The sequence below is a fragment of the Photinus pyralis genome, unplaced genomic scaffold, assembly GCF_008802855.1.
Source record: "Photinus pyralis isolate 1611_PpyrPB1 unplaced genomic scaffold, Ppyr1.3 Ppyr1.4_LG4, whole genome shotgun sequence".
Classification (NCBI taxonomy): Eukaryota; Metazoa; Arthropoda; class Insecta; order Coleoptera; family Lampyridae; genus Photinus; species Photinus pyralis.
In genome coordinates this window covers 25343983-25364037 of record NW_022170511.1, presented here as the reverse complement: position 1 = coordinate 25364037, position 20055 = coordinate 25343983, and the positions used below count along the sequence as shown (strand labels likewise).

General features: G+C 40.9%; 1 protein-coding gene across 2 annotated transcripts in view; it reads left to right on the top strand.

Moving 5' to 3' along the window:
* LOC116168302 (nuclear hormone receptor FTZ-F1-like) overlaps window positions 1-20055 on the top strand; it is an 87051-nt gene that overhangs the window by 31332 nt on the left and 35664 nt on the right. The window contains exon 2 of one of the 2 annotated variants that reach the window (XM_031484043.1): window positions 14674-14988. In XM_031484043.1, coding sequence (XP_031339903.1) covers window positions 14674-14988 — 315 coding nt within the window. Of the gene's footprint in view, window positions 1-13950; window positions 14989-20055 lie in introns of those variants that run through there. The other variant, XM_031484042.1, reaches the window with a different exon arrangement.

The following is a 20055-nucleotide window of genomic DNA, read 5'->3' as shown; positions in this document are numbered from 1 at the left end:
TAGGAAATGACTTAATATTGTTTTGAAGCATCCTGTATACTAATTTCGCATTTAATTCGCACTCTGTGATTTATAAAGGCACATAACCACTTACTGATTGGTAATGAATCGCATTTTGTCTGAAAATTCGCACTCTTTAAAGTATAAGGGGACCTTTAGAATTCCAATTTGAGTTCGGCCCACCCTCCAACGCATAATAACCACTTGGCGAGTGGAAGTGCGTCGCGTTTTTACAGAAAATTCGTTCATGTTCGCACTCTTTGCAATGTGGTGGCACCTTTAGAGCGCTAATTCGAGTTCGGGCATTACCACCTAAATGTGTCGCTATTTGATTGAGAATTCACTTTCATTCGCACTCTTTGAAGTGTAGGCGGACCTTTAGAGTTCCAATCGAGTTCGGGCCACCTTCCAAAGCATAATTAATCACTTGCTGGGTGGAAATGTGTCGCATTTTGACTGAATATTGGTTTTTATTCGCAATATTTTTAGTGTGGGTGGACCTTTAGAGTTCTTATTCCCGTTCGGTGCACCTCCCAAACCATAATAATCACTTGCTGGGTAAAAATGTGTTGCAGTTTGACAGAAATTTAGTTTTTATTCGCACTCGTTGCAGTGTGTGTTCGAGTTCGGGCCACCCTCCAAAGCATAATAATCACTTGTAGACGTACCTTTAGAGTTCTAATTCCAGTTCGGGTTATCCTCCCAAGCAGAATTATAATTTTCCGGGTGAAAGGGTGAAATTTTGACAGGAAATTCGTTCTTATTCGTACTCTTTGAAGTGTAGGCGGATCTTTAGGATTCCAATTCGGGTTTGGGCCACCCTCCAAAGCATAATCATATTTTTACTCGCATTCTTTGAAGTAGTGTAGGCGGACGTTTAAGAGTTCGGGACGCCTGTGTCTCGGTTTGACAGAAAATTCGTTCATTACACACACTCTTTGTAGTGTAGGCGGACCTCCTAATCGGAATAATCACCTGCTGGGTGGAAATGTGTCGCATTTTGACAGAGAATTCGTTTTTATTCGCACTCTTTGAAGTGTAAACGGACCTTTAGAAATTTAAGTCGAGTTCGGATCTCCCTCCAAATCGGAATAATCACTTGCTGGGGGGAAATGTCTCGCATTTGGCAGAGAATTAGTTTTTATTCGCACTCTTTGAAGTGGAAACGGACCTTTGGAAATTTAAGTCGAGTTCGGATCTCCCTCCAAATCGAAATAATCACTTGCTGGGTGGAAATGTGCCGCATTTTGACAGAGAATTCGTTTTTATTCGCACTCTTTTAAGTGTAAACGGACCTTTAGAAATTTAAGTCGAGTTTGGACCTCCCTCCAAATCGGAATAATCACCTACTGGGTGGAAATGCATCGCATTTTGACAGAGAATTCGTTTTTATTCGCACTCTTTTAAGTGTAAACGGACCTTTAGAAATTTAAGTCGAGTTTGGACCTCCCTCCAAATCGGAATAATCACCTACTGGGTGGAAATGCATCGCATTTTGACAGAGAATTCGTTTTTATTCGCACTCTTTTAAGTGTAAACGGACCTTTAGAAATTTAAGTCGAGTTTGGACCTCCCTCCAAATCGGAATAATCACCTACTGGGTGGAAATGCATCGCATTTTGACAGAGAATTCGTTTTTATTCGCACTCTTTTAAGTGTAAACGGACCTTTAGAAATTTAAGTCGAGTTTGGACCTCCCTCCAAATCGGAATAATCACCTACTGGGTGGAAATGCATCGCATTTTGACAGAGAATTCGTTTTTATTCGCACTCTTTTAAGTGTAAACGGACCTTTAGAAATTTAAGTCGAGTTTGGACCTCCCTCCAAATCGGAATAATCACCTACTGGGTGGAAATGCGTCGCATTTTGACAGAGAATTCGTTTTTATTCGCACTCTTTAAAGTGTAAGGGTACCTTTAGAGTTCGGGCCACCCTCCAACGCATAATAATCACTTGGCAAGTGGAAGTGCGTCGCAGTTTGACAGAAAATTCATTCTTATTCGCACTCTTTGACGTGTAAGCGTGCCTTTAGAGTTCTAATTCCATTTCGGGTCATCCTCCCAAGCAGAATTGTTAATTTCAGGGTGAAAATGTCTAGAATTTTCACAGGAAATTCGTTCTTATTCGCACTTTTTAAAGTGTAGGCGGACCTTTAGGGTTCTAATTCGAGTTTGAGCCACCCTCCAAAGCATAATAATCACTTGCTGGGTGAAATATGTCGCGTGTTGACAGGAAATTGGTATTTATTCGCACTTTTCGAGTCCATACTCGGGTGGTTCCTACCCCCAGACCCCCTGTTGTATATTTTTACACAGAACGTGGCAGTAGAGAGAGAGAGAGAGAGAGAGTAGGTAGTATTCGTTAAAAAAGAAGATCCGATGGTATTTCTTTAAAATATCACGTCGGAACACCGGAGGGGGGGGGCATTGTATCCCCCCAATACACATTACGTATATTTTTTACCCGAAACGAATAGAGAGACAGTTGACCGTGGTGGTGGTAGAGACACGTGGGGTATGGAATATTCGTTAAAACAGAAGATTTGTAAATAAGGAAAGGATCACCAAATTTCCTTTTTCCTGGGGAGTATTCCATATCGTAACTACTCCTACAGTTTTCAAGATATTTAGTTCGTTCTTTTTTAATTAGGTAGCTAATAGCTCTGGCACCTCAACCAAGAAAAATCTTGACGATTAATGTGCGCATGCGCAGTCTGCGCAATGTCAAATTTCTTATTTGTGGAGATATAACAGATGCTCCCAGTAAATACAAGCATATCGCACATTGTATCAGGCCAACATATCCGTTACATGTCCTTTCGGGAAATACTGATCAATCCATCAAAAATGCGCTAAAGGTGAAAACCGCTCTATTCCGGCACCTAAATTTTTTCGGGCAGATGCCTGTTGCGTCCCCAGATCTCTAATTACCCTCTAATGTAGTGTTAATTGCGTCCGTAAACTTTCTAAGGCTATAACTCAATTGCGTCCCGTTTACCTGCATTTCACATTTAGCAGCACAATCAGTACTGAAAAGATCCAGTACGAAAGGGCCGTATTCAGTTGGTATAGAAAAATTCAGTCTCATGCTCTTACGAAAGAATATAAATCAATAAAGTACATTTTCTGAAGAATTTAATAATAACAATTGCCTTTATTTTAGAGCAGATGTTAAATTGGCATTTATTTTGGCTTTAACCGTGAGAGTAGGTAAAGTGAAAAAAAATGATTGTTCATTCTCATGACATGACCTGTCATTCTTTTTAAAAATGGGACACGGAGCCCGGGATAAAATGAAGTTCAGAACAGAAAACAATATTGCTTCCACATAAACGACGGGTTAACGATAAAGGGAAACTAACACATAAAAATACATATTAGTTACCTACACCTGTCACTACAAAATTTATATTACAAAGTTTTACAGTCGTAAACAGGGTGAGGAACACAACTAACATGGACAAACTGGGACCTTTCCGATTTTCTCACCTATGCCGGATTATTGGAATTTCCAAGAGCGAAAAAAATGTAAAATAATCTAAACCACTCTATAATCCGGCACTGGGTAGTGTCCCTATCTGGTCAAGTTAAAAAACTTAACTGTAGTAAGGGCACGATTTTTCGGTTCATACCTGTCTTCGAAAAAAATTGTGTTCGGGGAAAGGAGATGGATATTAGAACAAAGCGTCCCCACAACCGGAAACCGAGTCAGCTAATCAGAAGTGAAAAATTCGCAAGTCCCGAAAAGCAGGTCACCATTCAGAACCGCAAATTAAAACTGACATCCGCAATCACGTCAATTTGGAACAGGAGGACGCCTCGGCCGATAACGCAATTTTGATAACAAACACGCTCAAGGGACACTGAAAAGCAGAACACCCTGTACAATGAAGTGATTTTTTGAAATACCCTTTTCAAGTATTCCATTTCAAAAATTAAGGAAGGTGTAGTTGGTGTGCGACTGTTTAATAAAGAAATTATACAGGGCGTTCTATTTATCGAGCCATTTATCTTTGCTGTTTCAACGCAAAACCAACGAGTCCCGTTAAAAACCAATGCATAATAGCGACATTATTTTATTATAAAGGAGATCGGGTTATCTTGGCATTTTTTTTGCTGAAACAATGCGCGATTATTTAAATAAAACACAATTCCGTGGCATTTATCTAAAAATGTAATCATCATACGCATTAATAAAAAGCGAAAGAGTTGCAAAAATGTGTGTCAAGGCCGATGCAAAGTGACAACTATTTTTTTTTCGTACACCGTAATTCGGGGGGGGGCGCGCGAGATTTTGCGTAAATTGATTCGCATCTGGGGGGTGCGCTCGCGAGAAATAGGTCAGTTGGCCATACAATGGTCACGCGAAATTATTTTGTTGATATCTTATCACGCATTATCAGAATTGTACTGTATTAAAAAATGTATAATTAATCTAGATAGCGTGGCGTGTGTGTTTTTTCTTAATTGGGTGACTTTCGGGCGCTGCACACGCCGTTTGAGAGCGCGACGCCACCGGCGCCGTCTTTGACCTACTGCACTTTACCTCGTTTTAATTTGTATTTTTAATTTTAATACAATAATGACCTCGTTTTAATTACGATATTTGAATGGGGCAGGTAATCGCGTTTTACGTCGCCCATACCATACAAAATTGTTTATAATAAATTATCATGTACGAGTAAAGCCGATTGCTTTGATGCTTCATTCTGAAAAAGAACCAATTATTTTGTTTTTGTTTCATTCTGCATAATTTGTTTTTTTTTCAATTTTTTATTAAAAAAATTCAAAAATGTGTTGATTTAGAAAAATAAGAATTATTTTCTCTTGGATAAGTTTTGATCTGTGAAAAATGGCACATTTACTACACTCGTTCCGTTTTCGAGTAAAAAATCTTTGCTATCGTCAAATTTAATTTTCAAAGTAAAATTCAACGAACCGATTTTTACACGTAGGAAACAATAATTGACACCGAGTTCAAAGTTTGGCCTTGCACGAAAAAAAATTAGTTCGTCGACACATAAACGGCGGAATAAAGGACGAAGCGCGAAATTCGCAAACGGAACGTATTTCAAAACGACGAAATCAGTTACTTCGACTGGGGGAAAATTGATCAGAAACCGCAGATCAAAAACCGAAAATGTCAATTTGTTCCACTTTTTTTTTGTTTTTTAATCGTGTCACGGGTTACACATCAGTCACGGTGTATTGTTGTCCTTGCAGTACAAAATGGAATAATTTAATAATCATTACTAACGCGTAATAATAATTTTTATTTTTTCACTGCGGGGAGAGAACGGCCTAAAATTTCTTTTTTGAGAACTTCGACCAAAATATCGCCCATGGGCAGGAAATAACGTTAGAACAATTCACCGTAATTTATGGGCACGTCCGAAATGGGTAATTAGGTAGAAATTGTGTAATAATTAATTGAGTTTCTTATAAATATTCCAATTAGTATTTAATTGTGTTTTTTCGAATTGTTGGCGTAATTAATGTGGGTAGCTTTTATTAATAGTATTAATCACAAAAAAAAATCCCAAAATACGAGAGCGCCCCCCTAGTTCTCCGAGATTCTCACGCAATAGAAAATACTAACCAGTGCAAGTGACGTAATTTTATTAATTAACATTCGTACAATAAATTGCATCTTCGTTTTTAGAGCGAGCTTAATAAATTAAATATGAAAAATCGGATTACTTTCTCCACATCAATCTCACTGATCTCAAATTAGAACGTTAGTCGGGAAAGGGTCAGAATGAAAATGAATTTCCATTGAAAACTATGCAACATTTTGAAATGGAAAACATTTTTGTGTGTAGAGAGATTCATCCGATCCATACCCAACAGCGGGGTGTTCCCCCGCGATACTTTCAAAGAATACCATCGGATCTTCTATTTTGAACGAATTTTCCATACACCACGTGTCTACTATGACTTTGAATTGTCCCAATATTTGTTTTCGGTAAAACATACAACCGGGGGGTCTGGGGGGTATGAATACTCCCCAGGAAAAAGAAAGTTTGGTGATCCTTATGGAATACCCCTCAGGAAAAAGATAAGTTTTTGATCCTTTCCTTATTTTCATCCTGGAATCATTTGTATATTTCCATGCGAAAGAAATTCTCGATTACTGCGGGGTATTCCATACTCCCCAGACCCCCCGGTGGGGTGTTCCCTTGCAATACTTTAAAAAATACCATCGAATATTCCATACACACGACTTTCAATTGTCCCAATATTTGTTTTCGGTAAAACATACAACCGGGGGGTCTGGGGGGTATGAATACTCCCCAGGAAAAAGAAAATTTGGTGATCCTTTCCTTATTTTCATCCTGGAATCATTTGTATATTTTCATGCGAATTAAATTCTCGATTGCTGTGGGGTATTCCATACCCCCCAGACCCCCCGGTGGGGTGTTCCCTCGCAATACTTTAAAAAATACCATCGAATATTCCATACATCACGTGTCTACTGTCAGGTTCAATTGTCCCTATATTTGTTTTCGGTAAAAACATACAACCGGGGGGTCTGGGGGGTATAGAATACCCCCCAGGAAAAAGAAAGTTTGGTGATCCTTATGGAATATCCCCCAGGGAAAAGATAAGTTTTTGATCCTTTCCTTATTTTCATCCTGGAATCATTTGTATATTTCCATGCGAAAGAAGTTCTCGATTACTGCGGGGTATTCCAGACCCCCTGGTGGGGTGTTCCCTTGCAATACTTTAAGAAATACCATCGAATATTCCATTCCCCACGTGTCTACTATGACTTTCAATTGTCCCAATATTTGTTTTCGGTAAAACATACAACTGGGGGGTATGAATACTCCCCAGGAAAAAGAATGTTTGGTGATCCTTATGGAATACCCCCCAAGAAAAAGAAAATTTGTTGATCCTTTCCTTATTTTCATCCTGGATTCATTTGTATATTTTCATGCAAATAAAATTCTCGATTACTGTGGGGTATTCCATTTTCGCCCTGTGTGTTTTTTTTGCATATTTAATACAAATATAAAATATAAAAGCGGTAATAGCTAATATTTTGAGATATAATAATTTTGAAGACGTTTTTAGTAACTGTTACTTACCTACTAAAAATAAAAATGTATATTCATTAATCATTTTTTCCGGCAATTTTAGTTTTTGCCCCTCCCTAGACCAAAAGCTGCGTACGCCCATGTGATCCTTATGGAATACCTTCCAGGAAAAAGAAAATTTGTTGATCCTTTCCTTATTTTCATCCTGGAATCATTTGTATATTTTCATGCGAATTAAATTCTCGATTACTGTGGGGTATTCCATACCCCTAGACCCCCCGGTGAGGTGTTAAATGCGCTTTAGGAGTTTATTTGTACATCAACCCCAAAATCGAAACCAAAAAATTGCCGAAAATACGTGGGTTTTTTCAAACAAATTGGAACATTTCCTATGGGAATTGCATTAGGGATCATCAGGTCTGTATAAGGATGAGCACGAAGCGTTATGATCTTGCGAGCCCTCAGCGCTCATCCGTACTTTGTAAAAAAAATGGTTGGACTCTTGGATCAACTTTTCGAAAAGTAAACGTCGCAAATAATTTGCAAGTCGGGCCGATTTCAACCGACGTCAGTTTGTTTATTATTTACCTTCGGAGATCACAATATTTATTTTTAAATTCCGCTAAAAAAATAAATAAAACGTGTTTATCATATTCTAAATTCGCGCTATTGTTTTCATTTTTCTTCATTTGCGCTGAGACATACTTAAAACAATAACAGCTGGACGATATTTTTCAATTACGCTGCGGTTTCTACTTCCTTGTAAATATTACCGGTTTGCTATTATCGCAAATATTTTGTCAATTTCCAGGGGAGATTTGCTCAATAAAAAAAAGCAGGCGTCGAGTGCTTCAACTGCAATAATGGGGATGCGTTTGTAGTGTTGCAAATAAGATAACCAGTTGCTCCGTGTAGATTAGTTATGGGACCCCTCCTCGTTGACCCAGAAACCTAGTGCACTTGGGCCGATTCCGCTGCATGGAGTGTGCGCCGCCAACGACGCCGCCGTCGTCGCCTTTTCCATCCATTAATCAATTATTCGCATATTAAGACGTAAAACAATTTCGGCGAGGATGGTGAATGGCGCCGCGGGGGGCCGCGGGCTGCGGGGCGAAGTGAGAATGGTGTCAGACCGCCATAAACGAATTACGTAAACGAGACACGCATGGTCTTCGCTACTAAAAAAAAAGCGTTGTGACATCACAATAAATAAACAAGACAAAACGAACAGGTTGTCGCCATATTTCGCTACAGAAATCGAAATTGTTCCAGTCGCCCGATCTCACTTTCGGCCGCAACCCGGTTTTTTCTTCCTCTGCGTCTCGGTGATGCAATCGAGACTCACGAAGAAGGAACAAAAAATCTCTCTATCAAGCGAATTCCCATGTGCGCGTCTCGCTGGCTGCAAAAAGGAAACCGGGTGACCTAATTTTCGACAACTCGATTTATTTGACCCATTTCGTCTATTTGATCCGGCACCTCATTGTATTTTTTTCTCTTCACGCCATCGCACGCACAGGTAAAAAGCTAACGGTAAAATTTAGTGCGACGGGGGCGCGGTAGAAAAAAATATTATGGACGTGCAATAAAATTTCGGTTTTTGTGCATCGCTTCCGAATGGCTTTCTATTCGAATTTATTTATGATGAGATTGTAAACATTTGGACCGGAGTGGATTGTAAAATTCCGAGCTTTTTTTGGGTTTCCGTTTAATTGTAGGGGCAGCGATCTACCGTTAGTCTCATTTAAACAGAAGCCATAAAAGAATCTCGATTGGGGAAAATAGAATTAAAAAAGCTCCATCCGTTCTAAACGATTCGTGGTGACGGACGAAAAATCTATTTCGATAGGGAGTTTATTGTCCCTCTTATTCTAGGCCCTCAACAGACTTACGCCCAATTACAGAGTGACTCGCATAATGCTTTTTAGAGGTGCCTCTGCAGAAGGTCTTAAGTTGTTCTATACTACTCCTTACGAATTAGGAAAACCGAATTCGGAATAACCGACAGAATGCTCGAAACTGATCTAAGGACATTTCCATCTCTACCACAGATGAAAAAAATTCACCTCAACTCAGGTTCGAACACCCGACCTCCGGTTTTGTAGCCCAACGCTCTACTACTGAACTACAAAGCCGTTCGCTTCACACACTTCCAAAATGTGGGACTGTTGTATGTACAGTTTTTTTGGCAGCATCTTAAACGATTTGCAAATTTGAAACCCGTATTATCAGTTGGGGGGGGGGGGTATTTCGTTCCCCAAACTCCCTTCTGTTACGTTTTATTTACCCCTGTCACATTCTTACAATAGTTTCTAGAAAGCGGTAGTCGAATCTTCATGGGGATTGGGGGGGGATTATATAATCACCAGGCCCGTTATCGTACATTATTCTCCACAAAACTTTATCCCCGTTCTCATGGTATTGATCTGGACCGGACCGAAAACCGCTAGACAGCCTTCGTCTTTTTCTTGAAACCGAAAAAACCATTAGGAACTAAAAAAAGATTCAAAACAAGGATGCTTAGAACTAGAATCGTTCTAAATATGAATCAGAGCCGTAATTCCAATAGCTCCGGAGTCCGGACCATTTGAACCGAAATTATTTTTAGAACCGAAACGCGGACCGGAACCGTTATAAATATTTCCTTACAATCATCACGAATGAAATCTACGTATACTGGGAGGGGGTGGGGGGTATATTCCCCTGTTGCTATATTCTATCATCCCCTTCCGAAATTTGGAGGGAGTATGGAATACCTTTCAGTAAACGAAAAATTTGACGATCATCTTTCTGCAATTATCATGAAATCTTTTGAAATCCCAGACTCCTCGGTGCTGCGTTCTCTTGCAAAACGTTAACCCCTGAGGACTGGGGGTTAATTAAGTGAAAGAACACCTGGTGGCGATGTTGCCCCTAGGTGAACTTCGCCCTTTAATCTAATAAAGACATTATTATTATTATTATTACTTTCAAAAAGTATCTTCAAATTTTATCAAAATTTACCGAAATACACAGGGTGTCTTATGGATTTTGGGTAAAAACACAAAACCGGGGGGTCTGGGGGGTGTAGAATACCTCCCAGCCAAGAGAAACTTGAAGAACCTTTCTCTTCAATCAGCCCGAAATCATTTGTGTATACCCATAAGAATAAAGTGTACGTATGCTGGGGGGTATTCCATACCCCCCAGACCCCCCGGTGATACGCTCCCTCGCAAACTGTTAACCTCTCAGGACTCTCGTGGTAAAAGTATCATGGAATCGTCTTTTCTTGACGAGTATTCCATACCCCACGTGCCTCTACTGCCACTTTCAATTGTCCCTTCTCGACATGTAAGGAGTAGTTATATTTGTTTTGGGTAAAGACATAGAACCGGACCGAAAACCATACCGGAACCGTTTTTAGAACCGAAATTACAACCGAAACCGTAATTTCTCCCCTTAAAAAAATACTGAGAACCGGAATCCATGCCAATTTGTGAATGTCAAATATGTTCTGTGTATGTCAGTCACTCTGTGATATAGGTTCATCTCCTAGCCAATCCATTCTAATTTTTAATCAAGTAAGCCGCTAGACAGGCTTCGGTTTTTTCTTGAAACCGAAAAAATCATTAGGAACTAAAAGAAAGATTCAAAATAAGGACGTTTAGAACTAGAGTCGTTATAAATATGAACCAGAATCGTAATTCCAATAGATCCGAACCATTTGAACCGAAAAACCCGAAACCGGAACCGCAATTATTTTTAGAACCGAAACGCGGACCGGAACCGTTACAAATATTTTTTCGATAGCACCAGAACCGGTATTTTCAATTGGTCCAGATCCCTGCTGCTTAGTTTAAGGAAATTATGGTGATCCTTTCCTTACAATCATCACGAATGAAATCTACGTATACGGGGGGGGGGGGGGGGGGCCCGACCCGCCGATGGTGTGCTCCCTCGAAAAACTCGGACTCTCGGAATACAATCGAATCTTCCTTTTCCATACCTAATACTCCCCTGTTGCTATATTCTATCATCCTCTTCCGAAATTTGGGGGGAGTATGGAATATCTTTCAGTAAAGGAACATTTTGACGATCTCCTTTCTGCAATTATCATGAAATCTTTTGAAATCCCTGGCTGCTGCGTTCTCTCTTGCGAAACGTTAACCCCTGAGGACTCGGGGTTAAGCGGAAGAACACCTGGTGGCGATATTGCCCCTAGGTGAAATTCGCCCTTTAATCTAATAAAGACATTATTGTTATTACTTTCAAAAAGTATCTTCAAATTTTCTTTTCTTGACGAGTATTCCATACCCCACGTGCCTCTACGGGGTAGTAATATTCGATTTGGGTAAAAACAGAACCGGAATATCCCCCAGTATACGTTATACCATAATACTGGGGATTGGGGTATTCCATAGTATTACGTATACTTGGAGTATTCAACCCCCCCCCCCCACCTCCCAGTGGTGTGTTCCCTCGCAAAACGTTAATTTCTGAGGACTCTCGTGCTCATGAAATCGTCTTTTCTGGGGTATAAAGTAATCAGTGGGGGGGGGGGGAGATATTTCGTACCCCCAAATTCCCTTATGTTACGTTTTCACCCAAAACAGCTGTCACATTCTTACAGTTGTTTCTAGAAAGTGGTAGTCGAATCTTTCTTGGGGGAGGTGGGTGGGGTATTTTATAACAACCAGGCCCGTTGTCGTACATGATTCTTCACAAAACTTTATTAGCGCTTTCATGATATTTCGCATTCTCTAATCTGGACCGGACCGAAAACCGTACCGGAACCGTTTCTTTTTTCAGAGCCGAAATCACAACCGAAACCGTAATTTCTCCCCTTAAAAAAATACTGAAAACCGGAATCCATATTATTTTTTTTTGTTTTACCGATTCTGAGATGCACACTGGGAAGTTAAAGTTTTCTGGCAATGCCTGAAGGGAAATCTGTGGGCGGTAATTTAGCCACTGCCATTCTTAAAATAGATTTGTTGAATACATACTTGGTTCTGATTTTTCTTCTTCTTTTTTTGTGTGAATGTAAAATATTTTTTGTATGTCAGTCTCCTAGCCAAGTCAATTCTAATTTTTAATCAAGTAAGCCGCTAGTCAGGTTTCGGTTATTTACTCATGCATGATTGGTAGCTAACCGTTTTTAAAAACCATTGTGAACTAAAAAAAAGATTCAAAACAAAGATGTTTAGAACTAGTATCGTTATAAATATGAATCAGAACCCTAATTCTAATAGATCCGGACCATTTGAACCGAAAAAAAACGAAACCGGAACCGAAATTAATTTTAGAACCGAAACTCGGACCGGAACCGTTTTAAATATTTTTTCGATAAACCAGAACTGGTATTTTCAACAGGTCCAGATCTCTATTGCCGAGTTTAAGGAAATTATGGCGATCAATCTACATACAGGGTGATTCCTATAGTACCTGCCACCGTTTGGGAGCGTGTAGGTGGTGCGTAGGGGAGTATTTTGATATAGGACACTTGGGGTCGGAAATCTAAAATAAGGGTGCCAGAGCCAAATTTACCTTCTGGAATTTCGCGCCTGTAGGTAGGCAACCCAACCGGCCGGCGGTGCACACGGAGCGATCTCAGGCGGCGATGTGTGGCTGACACTTGATCAGAATTTTGTTTAAACCCACGAAATCCCGTCTGCAACGACGCGTATCAAGTGAATAAACACTATGGCAATAGTATAATAATAGTTGGCTAGATGTAGGAAGTGCATTGAGAACAACGGTGGCCACGTTGAACACTTGTAAACGTTATTGCTTTTGACTGTCGTTTTCCCTCCTTCCCTCCCATGTCGCTTCCTCGCGCTAACTCGCTCTGCATCGCTCCGCGCGAAACGTCGGTCGGTTGGGTTGCCTACATACAGGCGTGAAATTCCAGAAGATAAATTTGGTTCTGGCGCCCTTATTTTAGATTTCCGACCCCAAGTGTCCTATATCAAAATACTCCCCTACGCACCACCTACACGCTCCCAAACGGTGGCAGGGGGGGGGGGCAGATCCCTTCTCGAAATGAAACCGGAATATCTCCCAGTATATGAAAAATTTGGGGTTGGGATGTTCCATAGTATTACGTATACTGGAGGGTATTCCAGATCCCCAGTTGGTGTGTTCCCTCGAAAAACGTGAACCCCCGAGGACTCTCGTGGTAAAAGTATCATCAAATCTTCTTTTCTTGTCTAATATTCCATAGCCCGCGTGTTTCTACCGCCACGTTCAATTGTCCCTTCTCGACATGTATGGGGTAAGTACGCTCAGGGTGGGTAATATTCGATTTTGGGTAAAAAAACATAGAACCGAGTAGTTCGGGGAGGTTAGGAATACCCCTCAGTATACCTATTACTGGGGTGGTATTCCATAATATTACATATACCTCCCAGTAAAGAAAAACTTGCGGATTCTCAGACACCCCGGTGCTGCGTTCCCGGTAAAAACATCATCAAATCCCATAGCAACAGTTTCCATTTTTGAGGTTAGTTAAATGGAATTAATTAATTAAACATTTGTCAAATTTGACCGGTTACGATGCGTCACGCTAAACTAAATTGTACATAAGACAAATTCCGAATTACAAGTACGATTGACAAGTAATTAAAATGACGATCGCTAATTTCGCTTAATGAGGCGGTTGAAATTAATTGCCCTTGCCTCTTGTAAAATTTCCCAAACGCGTCGACACCTGTCGCTCATTTGTCGAGAAAAAGGGTTGGCAACGGGCGCGGCGCGCGGCTACTCCTTCGGGATGCATATCATCTGTGAAGTGTTGCGGCAGGTAAAGAACTCCAAGTCTGCGCGAGCGTACTCGTGATGCGCCGTCTTCATGTAGGTTAGTAGGTTATCCCCACTAAGCCCCACCAGGTGCCCCCCCCCCTCTAAAATCCTGCCCAGATAGTGTGTGTGTGTGTGTGCGATGTTGTAAGTGTTGTATGTATGACTTCACAACAGCTCTAACATAGACCTGGTTCATGGGAAAGTGGGTCACCAGTCCCCCGAGTCACTTTCACTTATTACATGGACTCCTAATCATTTTTCATTGTACCCCCGTGCCATTCGCAAGTTGCTGCCGCCGCCGTCGGTAGGGAATACAGCCGCTGTAGATGCTTGTCGCTACTGGTCAGTCGGTTTCGTGGTCTTCGTGTTTCTTGGTGCACGTCTCTTTTTTGGTGCGTGTGTGTTCAGCGGATTGTTGTGTTGTGTCACGGATTACCTTTCGCTTTTCTTGGATTACTCTCAGAATTTTGTGTTGTGTCTCAGTGATGTACGTTGTTGCGTTAATTTGTTGTGCCGTCCCTTCTATTACTAATGGATTACTAACTATAAGACGTTCACTTGTAACTTAAAAGACGCGCTGCATGAATAATGTTATTGGAAATGGAACAGCATTCCACGTTGCTATCGCTCAATCCGTTTAGTATGAGTCCCGGTGGCTCCCCGGTCACCTCGGTCACTCAGGCGTCGAGCCCTATGCCGCCCCCGTTGTACGGTTCGCCTCCTCTCGGAGGCGCGTACAACAGCAGCTGCCAGCAGGGCATCCCCCTCGATCAGCCTCAGCAGCACCACCAACACTCGAACATGAACTCTTACAGCATGAATAATCTGGACGCGTCTTACTTATTTTCCTCAGGAGGAAGCTCGCTGTCCGGCATGGATATGGGACCGGGATACACGATTCCTCCACATTCCGCCTCGCAGGGTGACCTACCCGATACGAAGTACGGAATCGAAGAATTGTGTCCGGTGTGCGGCGACAAAGTGTCCGGTTACCACTATGGACTGCTCACGTGCGAATCGTGCAAGGGTTTCTTCAAGAGGACCGTGCAAAACAAGAAGGTTTACACGTGCGTCGCGGAAAGGAGCTGTCACATCGACAAGACGCAGAGGAAGCGGTGCCCGTACTGTCGCTTCCAGAAGTGCCTCGAGGTCGGCATGAAACTTGAGGGTGAGTCCCTTTTTTTTTATTAAACAGTGTCAATCGAAAAGAAGGTCAACGCTTTGCGCTATAAATACCAATTTATTTACTATCCGCGCCGTTCCCAAAAAAGTTTCACTCATGCAAATATTGTTATCGAATCGCGCCTTATCAAAAGTTCATTATGTTACCATGTCGCTTCGTTCCCTTTATTTATTTACACTCGGCCGAGAAGAGTCGGACGTTTTGCAGCCGCTCGCCTCTTAACCTTTTGCTCGTTTACTTTATTGCTCGTAATCGCGATAAAGTTTTATTGCCGAAATTCCACTGAACCTCGTTTTTGACGCGGGTCTCGCTTAAAGAGAAGCTAAAGTGCGGAAAATCAGTGCCATTTTCAAACTCGAGGACTTAGGTATGTTTTTTCAACTGTTTCTAATTACAATCGCGTAGGTACTCGGGGAATTTTTCAAAAATTGCCATTGTTTTTATTTACAAAAGTACTTACTTCAGAATCAAAAAGAACTCAATTTTTTTGCCACCAAATTTGGCTTTATGTATACCGGGTTCATTTAAAGAACAATCGCACAGTGGAAGAATTTCACAAAAATTGCAGAAACATTTTGGTCGTCTTTTCGAACAAAAATTGTTCTTAAAAGTGCAGGTGATTTTTAATTAATTTGCCGATGCCTTCGTAATTTAATTTAATCCGATGATTTTTAAACTTCTTGGTTCTTTTCCGTTCACTTCGGATTAATCGCGAAATTTATAGGTGCCGATATTGTAGTTTTTATCAATTCCGTAAATTCCTACGAATCTTTAATTTTACAAATCTTCAAATTATTCGATTTTTTCCAAATCCCGTTCAGATTTGCCAGACTCGAAAATAATAATAATAATAATGTATAATTTATTCCCCATAAAACAAAATCAATATTTCTTATTCTCTGGATCGCTTTTGATGTGATTCCTGAGATTCTTTAATTCCTTTAGGTTCTCTTGATTCGGATTTTTCTGATCTTTCAGTTTATTCTGTTCGATACTTTCCCACCGTTTCGGTTTCGTCATAATCTTTCTCAATCTCATTCTCCCGTTTCAGAATATTCGAATTCCTTAATTTCTTCAAATTCGTTTCGGATCCATCAGAACGTTTCCATGAAGTTTTCTTTCTCTATAGTTACCAATTAATTCCAACACAGGAGGAGTACATTACCTTTCGGGAAAGGGCCAGTAATCTGCTTTTCCTGGAGAGTACTCCATACTCCCAGACCTGGCGGGCGCTACGTTCTCTCCCAGCATGTCTCCGAACACCTAGCATGCTGGTTAGTAATCTATTTTTCCTCTGTTGAGGGGAAAATTGGATGGCACTTTCTAGAAAGTAATTATAGCCACTGTAATTGTTTTAAACATTTTGGGGGAATCCTCCCCAGCACAGGAGGAATGATCTTCTTCCAAAAGCTGCCATGACAATTTCTTTCTGAAAAGGATCAGCAAATCTTCTGTTCCTGGGTGGTATTCCAGACCCTCCGGTGTTAGGTTCTTCCCCAAAACGCGCAGTCCTTGGAACTCTCGTGTGTAAAATATGCTTCCAAAAGGAAAATTTCAAGGCACTGTAGAAAGAAGCATAAGCAGGCTAATTGTTTTGAATATTTTGTGGGACCGGGGGGTCATATCCCCCAGCACACTCAAGAGGAGTGGATTGCCTTTTTCCAAAAGCTTCCATGACAGTTGCTTTCTGAAAAGGGTGAACAAATCTTCCGTTCCTGGGGGGTATTCCATACCCCCCAGACCCCCCGGTGTTAGTTTCTTCCCCAAAACGTCCAGTCATTAAAACTCTCGTGTATAAAACTTGTCTCAGAATAAAGAAATTTGAAGGTACTTCTGAAAAAATTATTTACACGCTAATTGTTTTAAACATTTTGTTGGACCGGCGGGTCCGGGTTGAGGGGGGGTATGGAATCCCCCCCAGCACACTCTTGAGGAATGGATTACCTTTTTCCACAAGCTTCCTTGACAATTGCTTTCTGAAAAGGGTCAACATACCTTCCGTTCCTGGGGGGTATTCCATACCCCCCAGACTCCCCGGTGTTAGATTCTTCCCCAAAACGTCCAGTCATCAGAACTCTCCCGTATAAAACGTCTCAGAATAAGGAAATTTGAAGGCACTCCAGAAAGAATTATTTAAAACATTTTGGGGGTCTGGGGGGGTATGGAATACCCCCCAGCACACTCAAGAGGAATGGACTACCTTTTTCTAAAAGCTTCCATGACAGTTGCTTTCTGAAAAGGGTGAACAAATCTTCCGTTCCTGGGGGAAGGTAATCAATTCCTCTTGTGTGTGCTGGGGGGTATTCCATACCCCCCCCCCCCCCCCCCCCAGTGTTAGATCTTTCCCAAAACGTCCAGTCATTAGAACGTTTATAAAACTTGTCTCAGAATAAGAACATTTGAAGGTACTCCAGAAAGAATCATGTGCACGCTAATTGTTTTAAACATTTTGGGGGACCGAGGGGTCTGGGGCCATACCCCCCAGCACACTCAAGCGGAATGGATTACCTTATTCCAAAACCTTCCATGACAGTTGCTTTTTGAAAAGGGTCAACAAATCTTCCGTTCCTGGAGGAAGGTAATCCATTCCTCTTGTGTGTGCTGGGGGGTATTCCAGACCCCCCGGTGTTAGATTCTTCCCCAAAACGTCCAGTCATTAGAACTCTCGTTTATAAAACTTGTCTCAGAATAAGGAATTTTGAAGGCACTCCAGAAAGAATTATTTAAAACATTTTGGGGGACCGGGAGGTCTGGGGGTATGGAATTCCCCCCAGCACACTCAAGAGGAATGGATTACCTTTTTCAAAAAGCTTCCATAACAGTTGCTTTTTGAAAAAGGTCAACAAATCTTCATTAGAACTCTCGTTTATTAAACTTGTCTCAGAATGAGGAATTTTGAACGCACTCCAGAAAGAATTATTTAAAACATTTTGGGGGGCCTGCAGGGATATGGAATAACCCCCCCAGCACACTCAAGAGGAATGGACTACCTTTTTCAAAAAGCTTCCATGACAGTTGCTCTCGCAATTGCTTTGTGAAAAGGCTCAACAAATCTTCCGTTCCTGGGGGTATTCCATACCCCCCCCCAGACCCCCCGGTGTTAGATTCTTCCCCAAAACGTCCAGTCATTACAACTCTCGCGCATGGAATCTTCCAAAATAGGAAAATTTGAAGGACTCCAGACCGGGGGGGTCTGGGTTATACCCCTCAGCATGAGAGGAATGTCATGGAAGCTTTTCCAAAAGCTATCATGACAATTCCTTTCTGAAAAGGTTCAGCAAATAACCCATTCCGGCGAGGTAGTGGTATTCCATACCCCCCCCAGAGTCCTCTAAACGTCCAGTCAGTCACTCTCTTTTATTGAATATGTCCCAGAACAGGAAAATTTGAACGCACTGTACGCATGGTAATTGTTAGTGATGTAAGAGAGCGAATGGGACCTTCTTCATGCACCAATCTCGACAGGGAAATCGTCCAAATCCTATATTAATTCGATCTCCATTCGGTAAGGCAAAATCGAAGATTATTTACTAGCCACATTTTTCAAAAAGAAATAAAACAGTTTTTAGCGCCTTTGCCAGTTTGCGTTTTATCCGTCCGTCTGTCGGTCGTGCATAACTTTTACATATGACAACGAATTGATATCAGATTTTGCATTCGCATGCCCTTAGTGGTGCCAAGGGGGGGGGGTTAACACACTCTCGACCTCTTATCGTGATCGGATTGTATCTCAAGAACGGATTCTCGGAGGAGGGTACTCACAAATAATGATTAGAAGGCCTGAAAGAAAAATACCTATTGGTGATGTCGATACTTTAAAAAAGATTTGTGCACATTTTATATTTGTTTCAGCTCATTTTCAAAATGTACAAGTTGTTTCAAAAGTTTTGATAAATTATTATTATTATTATTATTAAAATGAGTAATAGTTGACGAATGTATTACACTAACTTTTTTATTGAAAATGTTTGTTAGTCGCTATCGATTTCGGACCTCCTCGTCCCATCATCAGGCAATTCATCAACACAATATACCATCATCAACAATATTAAAATGAGCTTGAACCAGTTGCGTAGGACCTTTTTTTAAAGTGCCTTCGAAAATTACGTTGGTTTTCTTGAAGGGTATCGTCGCTAATAGCTGAAGTAAAGCCGCCTTTCAACATTTTTTTTCCTGTTTGGAAATTACCAAAAAAAAAATGTGGGGAAAAATTACCATTGTTACACTTAATTGTTCTTTTCTCAAAAATGTTGTGAATTCACTTTGCTCCCGAAATTTCAAATTCAAGAATTGTTTTCGATTATTTCTCCAGTACTTGGATTTTATGGACCACATTCTTCGTTGTTCGTTAGTTTTAGTTTCCAAAAGAGCTACCGCGAATATTCAAATGTGTATACGAGGTGCTTCAAAAAAATTATGCGGTTGACTTTTTGTAAAACAAGTGACTAAAAAGAGGTCGCGTTCGTGTTTAACGAGAAGGGCCACGCTTATTTATTTTTTAATAAGTGTATCGATTCAACCTGGAATCTCCGAGAAGTTCGGTATTGATTTGAACATAAAGTGGAACTCGCCACCGTGTCCGTCTGCCTGTCCGTGTTTATCGCGAGCACTTTGCGCAAAATTGGCGCGGATATCCTCGAAAATTGGATAAGTGCAGTTTTTGGCGTTAGATATTTGTACGAGAGCGTAATGTGTTATTCGTTACCCGCCGATAATAACCACAAAAATGACAACAAACCCGCCTTATCACTGCGGTTTCGATAACATTTTATTATCGGCGTTCTACGAGTTCATCTTCCTACACTAGAAAACGGAAATAACGTTAATTGTGGAGCGATTTGCCCGCGCCAAAAATAAAAATCGATACTCCCCGGCCCCCCTTCGCCGGGCCCGCGCAAAAAAAAAATTAAAAATTCTATTACAAAAACTCGTTTGATTTAATTTCCATTAAATTAATATCTGAATATGCCATTCACCTCAAAAGGTGATTAAAATTAGTGATAGTCGATTTTTTTTTAAGTTTTATCAGCGCGTGGGCGTCATTTGTGCTCG